The sequence below is a fragment of the Eulemur rufifrons genome, chromosome 30 (assembly GCF_041146395.1).
Source record: "Eulemur rufifrons isolate Redbay chromosome 30, OSU_ERuf_1, whole genome shotgun sequence".
NCBI lineage: Eukaryota > Metazoa > Chordata > Mammalia > Primates > Lemuridae > Eulemur > Eulemur rufifrons.
The window spans coordinates 20643994-20661026 of record NC_091012.1 but is presented as its reverse complement, the minus strand read 5'-3'; the positions used below and the strand labels follow the sequence as shown (position 1 = coordinate 20661026).

The 17033-nt window shown below is 57.9% G+C and overlaps 1 protein-coding gene across 5 annotated transcripts in view; it reads right to left on the bottom strand.

Moving 5' to 3' along the window:
- Positions 1 to 2282: 2282 nt before the first annotated feature.
- PDZD4 (PDZ domain containing 4) overlaps positions 2283 to 17033 on the bottom strand; it is a 28313-nt gene continuing 13562 nt past the window's right edge. For 2 of the 5 annotated variants that reach the window (XM_069463553.1, XM_069463551.1), the window contains exons 2-8: positions 8344 to 8597; positions 7178 to 7268; positions 6675 to 6773; positions 5950 to 6012; positions 5447 to 5548; positions 5063 to 5173; positions 2283 to 4900 (exon numbers count right to left, since the gene is read on the bottom strand). In XM_069463553.1, the coding sequence (XP_069319654.1) occupies positions 3359 to 4900; positions 5063 to 5173; positions 5447 to 5548; positions 5950 to 6012; positions 6675 to 6773; positions 7178 to 7268; positions 8344 to 8597 (2262 nt within the window). In that variant the 3' untranslated portion in view covers positions 2283 to 3358. The remainder of the gene's footprint in view (positions 4901 to 5062; positions 5174 to 5446; positions 5549 to 5949; positions 6013 to 6674; positions 6774 to 7177; positions 7269 to 8343; positions 8598 to 17033) is intronic. The other 3 variants (XM_069463555.1, XM_069463552.1, XM_069463556.1) reach the window with 2 other exon arrangements.

Sequence of the window (17033 nt, the reverse complement as noted above, 5' to 3'; positions counted from 1 at the left end):
GCAGACCCTGCACCCTGGCTGCTCGGTGCCACTTCCAGTGTGCTTTTCCTTCCAGATGGCAGGTTAGGAAACACTCTGACACCTCTGAGGGGCCCGTCACCCCCTCTCCAAAGAGTACCGGTGCTCTCAGGATGCCGGCAGGCAGCCCTCCTACCAGCCCACTTCCCAGGCTCGGTGCATGCTGGGCACTGGCCAGGTGAATGGTGTTCCTTAGTGTCACCAATACCTGGTGAGGTAGTGAGGGCCCTGAGGTACAAAAGGGCCAGGTACAAATCCCAGGTGAGCCCTTCCCAGTTGTGACATGGTAACAGTGCAGTGCCTACTCTAAGGTGTCAATGAAGGGTTATTGGGACCAGCGGGCAAAGTCCAGGTATCTGGGTGACCACTCAGCATGGCTGTTACTGGAGAGAAACAGAACCCTCCAGGGAGGCTGTACTTGAAAAGGAGGGCGGCGGCTCCTCAGTACCTAGCTTGCTCCCCTGCCTGGGCCCTGCCAGCGCAGCAGTTCAAGGGGCTGGGGGTATGGCGGCAGCTTGCGGCCCAGGTCCGTCTGCCAAGCAGTCTGCAGGACAGTGGGGAGGCTCCTAGGAAGAGCTGGGTGCTCCCCCCGTGACAGTACAACAGGCGAGTTGGAGCTGGAAGCCCACTGAGGCCCTGGCCACACTAGCTTTGCCAGCTGATGGAGTTTCTGATCCCAGAGATGGAGACCAGCGCTGGGAGCAATGGCTACTCCCCTCACTGGCCAAGGAGCAAACGAGGACCGTTCCCAGTATTCTGTCAATGGCCTGGGCAGGGCCGGCAGGCAGGGGCCCACCAGGTGGGAGGCTTAGGCAGGGTGGAGTGGGCACAGTGGCAGCTGTCGACTGCCAAGTTGCTCTTTTTGGTCTGGCTCCACCACCCAGCCCGATGGCAGTAGGATCTGAATGTGAAGTCGCTGTTCCAGGGCGTCAGTAGCCAAGTGCTGCCAGCCCGCCTGGCGCCACTTCTTCCTGAGCCAGCCAAGGCACTCCAAGCTCTGGTGCTGTCTTGGCCCATATCCTATAAGCACTGGAGGGCGCCCCACCAGAGGAAGAATGGAGTATCTCTCTAGAGCCATCGAAGTGAGCCCCTCAGCAGCTAGAGAGGGGTGCCAAGGAAACAGTTTGCCTCAGCCTCTGATCAACTCCAGCCAGTTCTCTGTGATATGGGCCAGGTCCTTGGAGCCTTCTCCTCCCCAGGGGCAAGGGCAGGGGGCTGGTCACTAGAGTTGGGTGTGTCAAGCCTTCTGCTGGAGAGGCCCCTAGAGGGGTGGCAGAGCCAGCATCTCCAGGCCCCACCCCCTGCTCCCCTGCCTCCCTTCCCAGCTCGCTGGGTGTGACCTGTTGGGCCCTCCCTCCCACGCCGCACAGACAGATTGGCCTGCAGCCTTGTGGCCCAGCCTTCCGGGCAGCAAACCTCCAGGCTTCCAGGAACAGGCCCTGGCATTCCTCACTCATGCCCTCTTCAGTGTTTCATCTGTCACTGACTTGCCGCCTGGATCTTGGGAGAGGCTTGTTTATGTCATTTTCTTTCAAGAGAATTTTAATGCACCCTCACCCGCTCCAGCTCCTGCCTGTCCAGGAGACCAAGCTCCTTTGCAGCAACACTGCCCCTCCAGGGGGCACCGCTCATGCAGCAGGCAGCACCCATGTCGCCCCTCGAGCTGTCTTTGCCGCCCTCAGTCAGTGCTTAGAATGGCTCCGGCGCTTGGCGGATGCCCGATGGCTTGCTGTGCTGAATGGGACTGTGGGCATTTGGCAGCCCCTCTGAGAGTTCTTGAGACAGAAGGGCACTTGCAGCCACCTGGTGCTCATCTGTCTGGCCAAAAGACACTCGCTCGGTGCCTTTGACGTACCTGGCACCTTGCTGGGCACTATGGGATCCCCAAATGGGAGAGGCAGCTTCTGCCTTCCGGAAGCTTGCAGCTCCTTGCCCTGCCAGGCCTCCTCCTGGGCCGAGGGGCTGGGGGTACGGGTGGAACCCACTTCCCACAGGCAACAGGCCCACCTTCAGTTCTGTCCATGGAGGTGACTGTGGCCATCCTGCATCTGGTCACCACCCCTGTGACTATGCCACACCTCCCGCACATGATTGCCCAGGGGAGCTCACTGACTTCAGAGGACCTCACTGTTCGTCAGTGATAAACTGAGGCAAGCTGGAGCATGGCTTTAAACTGGCCCTGGTCCCGGCCCTGCCCCACCTCTGTCCCCCACCCCCACCCCAGCAGCAACAGCGCGGTGAGAAGGAACACAGGGAGGCCTCGATTCAACCAAGTAAAAAGGCAGCTTGCTTTATTCTCGAGATGCAGGCAGGGGCAGGGGTGGCGAAGCCTGTCTGCCTCCAGCTGGGGCTCCAAGCCTGACGGGCAGCCCAGTTCCCCCATTCGGAACTCAAGGATGTCGGGGCATCCCCCCAGTCAGTCCACCACCCCACTCGGGCCCAGGCCGCAGATCGCCAGCAAGTCCTCCCGGGCCAGACGACCTGAGCTCTTCCACCGGTGCTCGCGGGGCTTGGCTTCTAGACCTTTGCTGTTGAAGCACCCTCCTCAGGCCACTCAGAAGCCCCCGCTCCAGAGGGCATCAGACGCAGACCTGGACTCCGTGATTTCTTCTTGGATGGACACTGCCCCTCAGTCCCTGCAGTCTCGCTCTCCCTCGGTCACTGGAGATGGACCTCAGAGTAGAGGCCACCAGGACAGCTGCTTCCCATTCCTCCCACCTTTCCCTCCCCTTCCCTCCCACCCCCAGCCCTCCCTCTCCTCCTCCCCCACCTCCTTCCCAGCCAGCACTGGAGGAGGGGTTCCACCTTTGACGGGCTGCCTGAAGGAGCCCAGAGCAGGTCCACAAAACAGAAAAACAACTATTGGCAAGCACAGAAGGGGAGAAAAACCACAAAAATCAGGGTTGCCTTTGTCTACAACTCACTGCAGCTCACAGCAGCGGGGAGAGGCTGTGCTCATCGGCGAGGCTGGAAGTTCTCTTGTGCTTAAGACAGTCTTCCTCACCTCTCTTTTGCAGCTCGACTTCCCTGTCTCCAAGTACACAGGTCAGGAGAGCTGTCTGTGTGTGTGCGTGTGCGTGTGTGTGTGTGATGTATGCACATGGACACACAGCTGAAGGGGTGCCTGTTACAGGTGTGCCCCCGGTGATGGCCACCGACACAGTCACTTGGCTTGGGGAGAAGGAAGCAGGTGATGCTAACAGAGCCCCGTGCACACACACAGACAGGTGGGTGTGTGCGTGAGCACGGCGTGCACGCACACGAAGCACACTCGATTCTAAGGAGTGAGGGCCGGGACCCAGGAGGCTCCCTGGGCCTGGGCCGGCTCCGCCAGGGCGGCTCACACGGTGGTGACTGAGAGCAGGGGGTTGTAGACCCGCTTGCCGTCGGCCGAGCGAGCGCCGTGGGCCAGCATCTCCTGGATGGTGATCCAGTTGTCCAGGATCTTCTTGTTCCGTTTCTTCATGGTCTTGCGGTGGCTCAAGGCGATGATGTTGAGCTCGGGCTTGCTGTCACTGTTCTGCTGCTCCCTCAGGCACTCCAGCCGGCTCTGCATCATGAATTCACGCCGCTTCCGCTGCTCCCGGGCCCGCATCAGGTGCTGCTTCCGCTCCTCCTTGCTCCAGTAGCGGCCCATCTTCATTTCGCTCACCGCGTCATCATCAGTGGTCATGCCGCTGCGCTCTTCCCGGATCTTCAGGGCCCGGGCTTTCAGCAGCCGATCTCGCACGGGCCGCTTGGCCACGTAGCGGGTCCCATCGCTGCGCACCTTCACCTTCCACTCCATGCGGGGCGCCTCAGTGGCCACCACCCCACCCACCCGAGGACCGCTGGCCAAACTCAGGGGGCCGTGGCCTAGCTCCTCCAGGCCTCGAGTTGGGGCCAGCTGCACGCAGCTGTGGTAGTGCTGGCTCTCCTGGCCCTGGCCGCGGTGGCGCCTCGAGAGGTAAGGGCTGCCTTCGGGGCCCACGCGCTCCAGGGCCACCCCGGCCTTGGGGTTGCGGCGGACACGCTCCTCTGCGTGCTGTCTCCGGCCTGCCTCAGGATCCCGGGACAGAGATCGGAATTTGGCCGGGCTGCCCTGCGGAGGAGCCGCCTTTGGCGGGGTGGCAGCGGCGGGGCCAGGAGGGGTCCGGTTCAAGTTGGAGTTGCCAGCAGCGGCCTGCCGCAGGGGGCTCTCGGGCAGGGGCTCCACGAGCAGCGGAGTGCTGCGGCAGCTCTCCCCGGTGTTGTAGGCGCTGGTGCTGTCCTTGTCCGACTTCTCGGGCAGCTCGGAGATGTCAGACAGCTCGTGCTTCTTGGGCTCGCTGGCTGCGAGGTCGTAGAGGCTCTCCTCCTCCAGCATCCAGGCCTTCATGCAGCGCTCCCGCAGCTGCTGCATCTTCTGCGCCCGCAGGATGTTGCGGCATTTGAATTCCAGGTGCCGAAGCTCCTCCTCCAGCATGGCCATCTCGTGGCCCAGGCTCTCGTTGCGGTTGACGTCCAGGGCGCTGTTGCCGCCGGAGGCCCGAGGGAAGAGGAGGCCCAGCTGGTTGCCGTTCTCCAGGTGGCACTTGATCTCCAGAAGCTCCCGGTAGCGCTCATACTCCTCATCTGTGAGGCCCGGGATGTCGCCCCCTCCCAGCCCCGCCCCCTCGGCCAGCAGCGAGTCCATGCTGAAATGGAAGTCGCGGCTCTGCAGCACGTCCCCTTGCAGGCCAAACTTGCGCAGGCTCCCCGGGGTGTTGGTGGTGCTCGGGGGCTCGTCCCCTAGCAGGTCATGCTCAGAGCTCTCTTCGTTGCGGGTGCTCTCGTCCGTCCGGCCTACCCCACTGTCCAGCTCCTGACTGTTGCTCAGGCCTGGGCCCGCGTCGGGAGCCGCCTTCTCCTCTTCGTTTCCAAGCTGGAGCAGAGACAAGCACCACTCAGGTGGATCCCACAGGCAGGGATGTCGCAGGAGGGCTGGTTCACTTCCTCACCAAGGCTGGGAGACCCTGCACGTCCCAGCCCTTTCCACCTTCTTCCTTCCCTTGTGCCCTCCCCACCAGCCACCCTCCTTCCTCACCTGTTGGGCAGGGGGTGGGTTCAGCTTCCGGGCACGCAGGTCCCCCTCATGCTCAGAGCCAAAGTCATCCAGGAAGTCATCCCGGTCACTGTCCTTCCACCGTCTCGCCAACTACAGAGACACGCCCTCGCTGTCCCCACAGCTTCAGGGACCTCCCTAGACACCCTCTGGTCCTCTCTGGGCTCCGTGCTTGGCCCCCCAGTTTCAGTGAAGTTGAACAATCCAAGGGAAGGCGGTCCCGGCCCACTCAGCCGTCAGAGGCTAGAAGGGGAAATGGGCCCTGGGACCCCCCTGCCATGCCTGTGCCCTGGTCTCGGCTCAGCAGCTTCCCAGACAGAAAGCCCGCTGACAGGGACCCCAGGTCACCCTCCCAGGCACACGCACCTGGCTCTCAGGCCGGGCCACCAGCAGGGAGATGTTGGTGTTCTCTTCCTGGCTCAGGATGGCCACCGCCTCTTCCCGGTTCTGGACGTCCACACCATTAATCTGTGGCAGGCCAGGGGACAATCAAAACAAGGATGCTAGGCATGGCCCTGGGGCAGGCCCTGGGTGGCTGCAGGGAGCCCAGGCACACCGGGCTGGGATGGGCTCTGGGAGGATGTAACTAAGTGGAGGGTGCCAGGGAAAGGATGGCCTGGCCCTTGCAAGAGCACTTGTGTGCTCAGAGGACAGCATGGAGTGGGGACCAAGGGAGCTGGGGAGGGGCCAGAGCAGCACAGATCCTAGATCTCGGCAGATCCTGCAAGGACATGGGAGCCCTTGGGCCCGCTGAGCAGGAGAGAGGTGAGATCAGCCCAGGTGTGGGGCACGGTATGGGGCGAGGCTCCTAGTGGACGAGCACTAGGGGGCAGTAAGGAGAGGTCACAGGGCCGCCGGTGAGCCCTCACCTGGATGATGCGGTCTCCCTCGCGGATCCGGCCGTCTTTGGCTGCAATACTGTTGGGATTTACCTGCAAGACACACACACCTTGGGGACTTGGCGCTTAAGGTGCCCTTTCAGTGGGAAGGGGCAGCCTCACCTCGGGGCCCCCAAAGCATGCTGAAGGCTCTCTCTCACTCCCACTCCAGCTCAGCGCCCAGGAAGCAGGAGCAGAGGGCAGCGAGCTAGTGCCTCTCCCCTGTGCCTGCCCAACGCCCCGGGCCCCACCCCCAGCACTCCTGAGCGCTCTTGCACAGAAGCCTGTTGTTTTTGTCAGCCCTGGGGCTCAATGGCAGTTGGCTATTTCCCATCTGGAAGGCCGACTTCATTGGCATGCTGCTATTGTGCAGGGCAGCTGGGGGCCGCCCCCTCCTGCGGATACACAGACATCTGCCCAGGACACACAGGGGAGGAAAGAACAAAGCCTGGCCAGGACCTGGTCCTGGTCTGTCCTCAGTCCTGGATGCTGTCCCACCCTGGGCTCAGGTCCCCTTCTGCAGACACATACTGAAGCTATCAGCTGCCCTGCCTGGCCTTGATACCTGGAAGCCAACCTGTGATGCCCTATCTTTGGTGGCTGGGACCTTATGGGCAGCCTCCGAGCCCTGTGCGGGCCATGTGGGAAGGCCACGGGGCTAGGGTGGCATGGGGGCTCTTCCTGGGCCCGGCCCTGCATCGGTGCCGCCTCCATACCTCTCCAACGTAGATGCCCAGGTCCTCTTCGTCATCTGTGCGGTAGCACACCATCAGGCCCAGCTTGTCTCGGTGGCTGCTTTTATACAGCTCCACCTCCTGCCGCAAGGAGGATGGGAGGAAGCAGAGGCAGAAAGCCCAGGAAACGCGTGAGCGAGGAAGCCCCGCAGCACCTCACCTTCTGCAGTCACCTGAACTAGGTTTCCAGCCCCCGGCTTTGAGGGCTTCTCTTACCATCCCAAATGGCGCATGTGTTCCATGGTCTCCCCTACCAGGAAGTGCCCAAGACACACACAGACGCACAGCACACAGAGGACACAGACATGCATGGGACGCAGACTCACCGACATGGACAGAACACACAACCTCACCCATGCCCTCCCTGACTCAGCCAGACGGCCGCCCGGGGACAGCAGGAGCCGGGCCCGAGCAGGGCTGCACACAGCTGCCCTGGGTGGGCTCCTGAGGCTGCCCGCGGGCCCTGGCCCGGCCGCCCGGCTCACCTCATACTCCAGCTCGTCCATACGGTCTGCCTCCTGTGGGCCGCCCTCCATGAACTCCGCCGGGTCATAATACTCATGGCTGATGGGGGGGCTGCCCAGGAGAAGGTGGGGGTCAGGCCAGCCATCCTCTCCTCTCACACCCTAGCCTTGGCTCCTGGGACGGCTGGTCTCAGTGCACCCAGCCTGGAGCCGCGATCTGGGTGCACCGTCCAGGGTAGGTGGCCCAGCTGCCTCCTCCAGAACCCTCTCCTGAGCTACATGCAGCCATGCACAGACCAGGAATGCTCCCCAAACGGGCATGTGCCAGGTCTGCACTGAGGACCCAGGCATGCCTAGCTCCCCCTGCCCCATCCCCCAGACCAGACCCCTCTAACCACACCAGCCGGTGCCCCGCCCGCCCAGCACTGGCCCCATCATGCAACGCCCCCAGGAGTTAGCCAGGCCCCAGAGGACTTCTGCAGAGCAGAGGGAGACCCACTCTACCTCCAGGCGCTGCCCTCTTGGCCCCAAAGCTAAGGTTGGCTGCTCAAGGCCTGTGGCCTACCTCTCTGCAGACGAGGGGCGCCCCAGGGCCACCTCCCTGCAGCCGGGCCAAGATGAGCAGAATGAGGCAGTGCTCACGCGGTCATGAGCCACCAGCCTGGATGAAAGGCCCTTCTTCCGAGCAGGCCAAAGAAAGAAGCCGGAGAGATGGAAGAAATTCAGAGCAAGTAGAGGAATGGGACAGACAAGGGATGCAAGAAGATTCAAGGAGTGATGCTCGTGAGGCGGGAGACGATGGCGCAGAAGAGGACAGAGCATGGAGGAGGAGGAGCTGAGGGCCTCAGCCCTGGCCAGCTGGGTGGCGAGAGAAGCCGCGTTTCCAGCAGCGATGGCCCTGAGGGTAGATAGAGCAGGAGCCTGCCTGGAAGCCTCCTCTTGGCCCCTTCACCGGCTGGTGCCAGCCTGAGGCTAGAGGCCTGAAACCTTCTGAGCCCTCAGGTGCCGCAGTCACTTCTGGAGGCCAAGAAGCCTGTTCCTTGCCCGAGAGGGGCAGGCTGAGTTGGGGTCTCCCTGCCACGCCCAGAGCTGCATCAGTGCAGCCTGTGGGTGGCGTGGGCACGGTTGCCCCAGCTGACATGCCCTCTCTGGAGGCAGGGCCCGGGGCCCTCCTGAGGGCGACTCACAGCTCAGAGAGGACGTACGGCTCCAGGATGGCCATGGGCGGGGTGGGCGGGCGCAGCTTGCCCAATGCCATGATATGCTCGAAGGTGATGTCGGTCTGAGTGCCACTGTCCACCAGCTGCAGGTCGTGGCAGGAGCTGTCCCCCCGGAGGCGGGGGCTGCGTCTCAGCACCTGGATCACCAGGGGCTCCTTGGAGGAGCGCAGGGCCTCCAGAGTTTGCTCCTGAGACAGCTTGGAGAGCTCCTTCCCGTTCACCTGCGGCAGAGACACGCCTCCATGAGAACCTTCTGGAGGGCTGACAGCCAGTCACCCCTGTCCACTTTCCACCCACGGCCCTGGCTACCCTTGGTGCCCTCATTTCCAGGCGAATCCCACTGCTCAGCCTCCACCCCATGGAGTGCTGTCTGAGGATGGCTGGGCCACGCCAAGGGCCTGGGAGAGCCGGCGTCTGTGCACTGGGTCCAGAGGCTGTGCCCTCACCCTAGAACATCCTCTAGTCTCTCCTTCAGCAAGAGCCATCCACAACGATTCTGTCCTCCCTCCCACCAGGACCTGCTTCTCCTTCAGGCAGCACTGAGGCCAGAGCTAGCATCTAGAAGATCCCAGAGAGTTCCTTGGCAATGACCGAACAATACTAGCCAACCCTCAGTGATCATCTATGTTGTGCTCATCCAACATCAAGGCAGGTGGATGACCTTGACTCCGGTCCTGGTGGGCCAAGTCCGTCAATAGATGTCTACTCGCTAGGGAGGCCGGGGGCCAGTGGGGGATGAGTACGGAGATGCATAAGGAATCAGAACACAGTCCTGTGTGCTCCTGGCTGTCACTGACTTCCTGACGAGAAAAGGCCTTGACACACAAGAAGCCTCCTGGAATTGCAAGGTGGCCTAAGAGAGGTGCCAAGGGAGTGACCCTTATAAAGCTACCACAGCTTCTTGGGCACCTGCTATGTGCCAGGTTCCTGGAAGGGCACCGGACGTGGGTCCCCTTCAAATCCTAACCCCCAACAACTTTGAGGGAGATGCCGTTATTGCCCTCACTTTGCAGATGCAGAGACTGAGGCTCAGCAAGGCGAAGGCAGCGGGTCAAGGTCATGAGCCAGGACTGGATGCAAAGTGGTCAGAATGAGGGGCAGGGGGGCAAGGAAGCAGCAGCGCTGGCGCAGCTTTGCAGGATGCTACCTGCATGGAGGGCGTGGAGGAGGGAGGACGGGGGCCTCCCAGGCCAGGGCGGGGTGGAACACAGCCCCAGCTGGGTGTAGCAGGGAGTGCCCTGGCGGCACCCGTGGGTAGAAGGCTGGCCCCAGCCCAGTTTCTGGTTTCTGCAGCACCCAGTGTGTGTCGGGCCCCAGGATGGCATGTTGCAGCCTTGAAGTCCTCCTTGGGGAGAGGAGACAAGTAGAGATGGGACAAACAACTAAGGACTGAGGAGAACCGAACACACACCACTGGAATTCAGGGCACATGTCCTGGGGCCGGCAAGAGAGAAGCAGGAAGCACTTTCCGGAGGAGCTCGCAGGGTCTCCCCATTCGCTCAGCAGAAGCGTGGAAGTGGAAGAGTGTACCCAAACGGCTCTGCCTACCTGGCAAGTGCCGGAACAGACCTTACCCGCTGCTAAGGGAGCACAGGGCCGGCCACGCCCACCTGACAGGGAGGTGGGGAAGGCCCCCTGAGCAGGTGGCAGTTGGCCTGCCTCAAGCACAGGGAGATGGGCCAAGAAAAGAGGTGGGGGCTGGTTTGCAGGTGGGAGGGGAACCCGGAATGTGTCTGGGGACAGAGCAGGCTGGGAGCCCCTGTGGGACACAGGGAGAAGGGCCCTGCTCAGGCACGGGCACAGGCTCTCTGCTTTGCTGAGTTGTCCCGATATTAGCAAGTTTACAACAACCCTCTGTCTGCCATCCTCACGGTGGCACCTGCCTGCCCGGGTTTCTCACGCAGCTGCCCCCCCGGACTGCAGAACCCTGTTTTGGTGTCTGCGACACAGCAGACCAGCTGATTTCTCTGAGCCCACGTAACCCAAACAATGACCTTTCTTTGATTCCATTATGTCCTTGTAGATAACAATTGAAGTTTCCTATGTCTCCCCCCTCCCCCAAATTCTCATGTTCTGAAAATAGATTTTTTTCTTAAAATGAATTTTGTCTGATTATAAAAGAAACACAGGTTCATTGTAGAATGTCTGGAAAAATACAGAACAGCAGAAGGAAGCAAAGCGGCACTGCCCACATCCCGGGGGCGGCGGCGCCGTGAATGTGCGGGCACGTTTCCCTCCCGTCCTCCTCTGCGTCTCCCATCTCACAGCGGCGGTCCCCACGGCCCACCCGCACCAGCGCGTGGGGGCCCCCCGCCGCCTGCTTCCTACTGTGCACCGCATCACTAAAGTTGTTTTGGATTTTTTGTTATGATAAAGAATGTAGCAAAGAAACAGTCTTGGGTACATTTTGTATGTTGTTCATATGTAAATCTTTGCATAACCTGTGGTTGTCATGGTGGAGAAAAGTGGTGACAGCTTTCAGGCGAGGAGGCATTGGTTGGGAGAGCACAGGAATGGCAGTTGGGACAGGCTGGGCTGTGCTCGCCAGAGAGGCTGCAGATCGAAAGGCAGGATGGAAACGAGGGAGAGAGCAGCTGAGTGTGGCTTTGGGAAGGCTGTAGACAAAGAGACGTGAGGAATGGCCTCGAAGCCCTCAGCAGCGGTGGCTGGAGCCGGCTGGAGCCGGGAGTTTGGGAGCCAGCATCAATATTTTAACTGCAGACATGTACAGCTAACTGAATGATATTAACAAAGGCAATAAATACTCAAAACTCATCCCTTTCTAATTATTTTACTCCACTTTACTGTCATCTGTGCTCTTGGCGTTAATTGACATGTCGTATGTCTGGAAGGTGGCAATACTCTTAAGATGTATCTCTTCCTAACTCCAAGTCCAGTGACATCACAGCATTGGCTTGAAATTGGCTATAGTGGGAGTATTTGCACCAAGGAAATCGGCAAATGCTCCAAATCAGGATTTTTTGTTTTGGGACATTTACCAGCTACCACTATCCTTAAGTGGAAGCAAACACAGAAGCTGTCCTTAGGGTTTCCCTGGGGCAGGACAACAAGCAAGCAATGGGACTCTCAGGTGACACTGAGAACACAGGAATGTCTTTCTCCCTGGAATCATTACCCAGCAGCAGCGTTGCTATGGAAACTGGGAAGAGTGTGCTAGGCGAGCTGGTGGAGGCTGGGATGTCAAGAGGGGGATGGGCACACGCATAGCCTCAGCCCCTCAGATCACATCAGAGTGATCGCCTGTGACAGCCAGGCAGGCTGCCCCTTGGCCCAGGCAGGCTGTGAGCACAGGCAGAAGCGGTCCCCCAGCCTCCACTCAGAGACTTGCCTGCGCAGATCATGGTGGGCCCCAAGAGCTAATGAGGGTGGGGCAGAGACAAGCTGAGACAAGGAAGAAACGAGCCCCGGAGCCCAGCCAGCACAAGGAAGCACACTGGCAAAGCCACCACCAAAATGCCCCAGCTGTCGCATCGCACTCAACACTTACAAACCCGGACCTGCCTCCCCCCAGATTCCCCCCAGCTGCTCCTGCAAATGGCTCCACACCCTGGGGGATCACCCCCCAAAGACACCGAGGACCTGGTCCAAGGCCTGGCCAAGCAGTTCTAGATGGACCAAAGATCTAAAGGGACAAACCAAAACAAGAGAACAGTATCTTTATGGTGTTGAGATAGAGAAGAAATTCTTAAGATAAAAACTGGGCAAACAATAATGGAAAATATGTAAACCTTCTGGACAACAGTAAAAAGACAGGCTAAGAGCAGGGCCCTTGCAATGCACAGAACTGATAACAGATTATCTAGACTATGCAAAGAATTCCCACAAAACACTAAAAAACACAAACAGCTCAAGAAGAAAATGGCAAAGGATATCAACAGGCATTCAGGGCAAAGGGCAACGCGTGCTTGGAGTGATGCAACCAGATGAGATGCCCTGAGGACCCTCGGATGTGAGAGAATGAGAACGGCTGACACCAGGCGACTCAGAGGACCGAGAGGATGTGTGCAGCCACGTGCGCTGCGCCTGGCAACGGTGGAACGCACGGATAAAACTCCTGGTGTACTGGACTGGTACATGCGATTTATGCAGGCACATGTGCTGATCGGTAGCATACAGAGTAGAAAAGAAGCGTCCGGATAACAAGCACTGAGTCCTCCAGGGAGGGAGGGACGGGGGGGATCAGGGAACTGCCTTTAAGACCTTCTTAAAAGGAGAAACTGAGGCCAAAGGGCCCTAATCCAGGCTGGGTGGCAGCGCACGTGCTAAATGATGCTGAAATGATGCCCTACGCTTGCTTCGTGCACTGAAGCAAGTCTGGGGGTCTCAAATACACAAGCCAGAGTTCAGTTGCTTTTCCTGTCTGTGTCGGGAGGGGTCTCGCAGAGCAGCTGGATGGAGCCCTGAAGCACCCAGCATCCGAGGCCTAGCCTGGCGGGGCTGGCGCTGGTCAGCTGGGGGAAGCCCCCCCCTCACTGCCAGTAAGGGCTGCGGGCACTCCAGCTGTGGGGGGTACCCACGTGGGAGTGTGGGTAGCAGGCAGGGTATGAGTTGGGTGAGCTGTGGGGCTCCAGAGGTAGGTGGTGAGTAGGCTCTGAGGGCCTTGGGGTGGGGCGTGAGTGGGCTCTGGGGGATGGGTGGACCGTGTGGGTGGGGGTGGGTCTGGCCTCTCTGCCGAGCGTCGGCCTGTGTATCTCTCCTCTTCCCTCTCCTCCCTCTCAGTGCTGTGCCCACTGCCCCTCTGGCATGGCCGTCTTCTGTCCCGCCATCTCTCCCTGCCTGCCACTCTCTCCTCATCCCTTTCTCTCTCCCACGGCAGAGCTACCTGTACACATCTTTCTTTCCAGGATCTGAGCTGAGTGGACTTCCCCTGCGCCTGCTAGTCGCCTCCTGTCCCTCCTCCTGTCACATCACGCAGTGTCTGTCTCATTGTTATCCGCAGGTAACCTGTCTGTCCCCTGAAGGGCTGCAGGACCTGTGCGTTGTCCCAGGACCGCTAAAGCAAATGAGGAGACCGTGCAGAGACAGGTGCACAGCGAGAGCCAGCCCAAGACCTTGGAGGACAAAGGCCCACTTGGCATGCCAAATAGAAGACTCATCTACACGAGCAGCAGCTACGCCTGCTCTTGGCCAGGCACCCAGCCATGTCCATCCAGGCTGAGGACCCACGATCGCACAGGCACACGCACGCCCAGGCCCTGCCTAAGCCAGGGCCACCGGCGGGAGCCACAGCAAACATCCATGGAGAATGTTGCGTGCGTGGCACAAACTGGAGTTTGCTGGACTTGACACATGGGCGTGGACACATGGACTTAACAGCCACGATGATTTGACTCCATCAGGCTCTGGAAGCTGCCTGCAAGATAAGTAATCCAACCCCTCAGCCAGCTACATTCACACCACTAAGCTTTCCAACCGAGAGTGCTAAGGCGAGGTCATCGCCCCTGTGCTGAAGCTGCCTGAGGGTAGCTCTTTGAGGGCGGCTCTCCTCGTGTCCCTCAGCTCTGCTTCTGTACTGGTCTCCCCAGCAGGCCTTGCACCTTTTATATCCAGAAACAATCCAGTCAGAGCCATGGCGGTGTGGACACGTGGCCGGCAGCTTGCCGTGGAGCGCGGCCACTGTCCAAAACCTCCATTGAAAACGTTGCCCGCCAGACCCGGAACGACACCGTGCAGGTCTGCAGCAGCAAAAGTGCACGGCCGGGAGGGGCTGGAGACTGCGCGGGACAAGTCCGGCGACCGTAGTCCATGCACGGGCGGCGCATTTACCAAAGCGGAGGGTTCATAGATGCCCACGGCTCGGGAACCTGAGCATTTCTTAATCCCCAACCAGCTGGCGAGCACAAAGATGGTACGAATCACGGAAGGAAAGAGAGGCTGCGGCCAAACCCAGAGGCTTGGCCAGAGGTGCCGGTCCTGAGAGAACGATAGGGACAGCAGCGCAGAGCCCCTGTTTTCTCACGGAACGGAAAGATGCACGACGCAGATTTGGTGCTGGCAAAAGGGGCAAATATGAAGTGTCCTCAAATTGTAATCGCTTTTTATGAAGAGAGACTAACTTGGCATTCTTGTCCAGGAGATGAAGCTCAATAATTGTTTGCACTGCTTTATATATATTTACAAATATACAAATAAAATCTGGGTCTTGGTTTTTGATTTACTAGTGTGAAGAAATAACTTCATTCTAATGAATCAGGTTTGATACATTTGTTTTGAAAAAAAAAATGTTTCCTTCATCAAATGCAAACCTACCTCCTTTGGAACAATCCAGAAGAAATCCACTTTGCTTCCAGTATGGGGAGAGCGGGACTTGCTGACTGAGCCCATTGTTAGAAAACTCTCACTATTAAAGAATGATTCTTTCTTCAAGAGCAACCTACCTCCTTTGGAACAATCTAGAAGAAATCTACTTTATCTTCCAACACTTCCCATGCCTGAAGCCCACTCAAATGCCCCCTCACCCCAGTTCCCAATGACTCTCATCTCTCGCGCCCGGTGGGGTGGGAGGGCACGTGCTGGGCAATATTCTTCCCCTTAGCTGGGAACTACCTTTTTGGCAGCCAACTCTGATGACTTTGTAGCGAGCTGGCAGTCAAGCAAAATTCACACAACTTGTTCACAAAGACTGTTCCTGTACTAGTACAATGGATTGCGTACGCGTTTATGGCATTTCCTTTCAAATAATGCAAGGGCTCAAAGCACTACACGGATCCAAACGACAGTCTCTGGCAATGTGCTGCCCAGGGTGGGCACAGCAGCCTGCTAGCCCACTGCCATCCTGGCCAGGGACAGGTCTGTTTCCTTCCTGATTTGCTGCCAAGGTGGCCCTGGCTGGCTTACCCTAGGACTGCAGCTCTGATCCCAACCCCAGTTAACTCCCACCACGGGCCTCTGCTCTGGACAAGGACTCAAGCCTTAGCAGGGCCCCTCTGTCTGAATGTGGCCCAAGTGGCCCTCGCACTCTGCTTGGGGACAGCTCAGTTCCCATTTGCACTCTGGGAGCACTCATTGCTCTGGGTCCCCTGCAGGCCCAGTCTCCACGGGTCCCAATAGCAGTGGCCACCTCCAGACCGCATGGCACTGAGCATTCCTCTTCCTAGCCAATGCCATCGCCCTTTCTAGACACACTCAGTCTGAATCTTACCCCAGGGTGTAAAATGGTCAACTTTCAGGAGAATAATTTGTCAATGCCTATAAAGACCTTTGAAAAGGTTCACCACACCCTTTGCCCCAGTAAATCTGCTTTGAGCAATTTAGCCTAAAATAATAACAATAATGCATATTGCACAAATTTAATTCTAAGGATGTTCACAGGAGCATTTTTTTATTGCGTTAAAATACACCTAACATAAAATTAACCATTTTAAAATGTACAATTCAGTGGCAGTTAGTGCATTCGCAATGCTGTGCAACTATCCCCACGAATTCCAGAACATTTTCATCACCCCCAGAGGAGACCCCCTACCCATAAGGCAGTCACTCCCCATCGCCCCAGGCCCCCGGTTCCTGGCAGCCAATCTGCTTTCTGTCTCTGTGGATTTGCCAATCTCCCTGAACATTTCATGTAAATGGAATCATACACCGAGTGGCCTTTTGTGCCTGGTTGCTTTCACTGGGCATTTTCGAGGTCTCCCCAGGTTGCAGCTCGGCCCATACTTCACTCCTTTTTACAGCTGAGTAATGTTCTGCTGTGCGGCTGCAGCTCGTCCACATTCTGCCCATCCAGGCGCCGGCCCACAGGCACCTGGGCGCTTCCCCTCTTCTGGCTGCTGGGAGCAGTGCTGCTCCGAACGTTCCCACACACGTTTGCGCTCGAGTCTCTGTTTCCAATCCTTTTGGGTGTATCCCTAGAACTGCTGGGCCGCATGGTAGTCCTAGATTTAACTTATTGAGGTACCAGCATTGTATTTTGTGTGTGTGTGTGTGTTATGTTTTTAAATTTCAAAATATTAAGGGGCCAGCATTGTATTGAATGCCAAAAACTTTGCAGCAATCTTAACCATATATGTCTACCTAACTGCAGTGCACAGACTCACAAACAAGCTGGTTTCTCAGATATAAAATAACATGTGAGTGACCTATGATGATCACCACGTAAAATACATATGTATATGGAAAGAGTCTGGGAAAGAATATATAAAATCATTTTTATACATGCAAGGGAAATAGAAATCTCAGAGATTTTCTTCTATTTTATAGACTTGGCCGGGCGCGGTGGCTCACGCCTGTAATCCTAGCACTCTGGGAGGCCGAGGTGGGAGGATCGCTTGAGGTCAGGCGTTTCAGACCAGCCTGAGCAAGAGCGAGACCCCGTCTCTACTAAAAAAAAAAATAGAAAGAAATTATTTGGACAGCTAAAAATATATATAGAAAAAATTAGCTAGGCATGGTGGCACATGCCTGTAGTCCCAGCTACTCAGGAGGCTGAGGCAGGAGGATCGCTTGAGCCCAGGAGTTTGAGGTTGCTGTGAGCTAGGCTGACGCCACGGCACTCTAGCCTGGGCAACAGAGTGAGACTGTCTCATAAAAAAATACATAAATAAAATATAGACTTTATATAATATGGCTACATTGTTTTTTGAAAAATGTTTACAAACTTCAAGAAAGAATAGCATCACAGGAAAATTCTCATGGTAAAA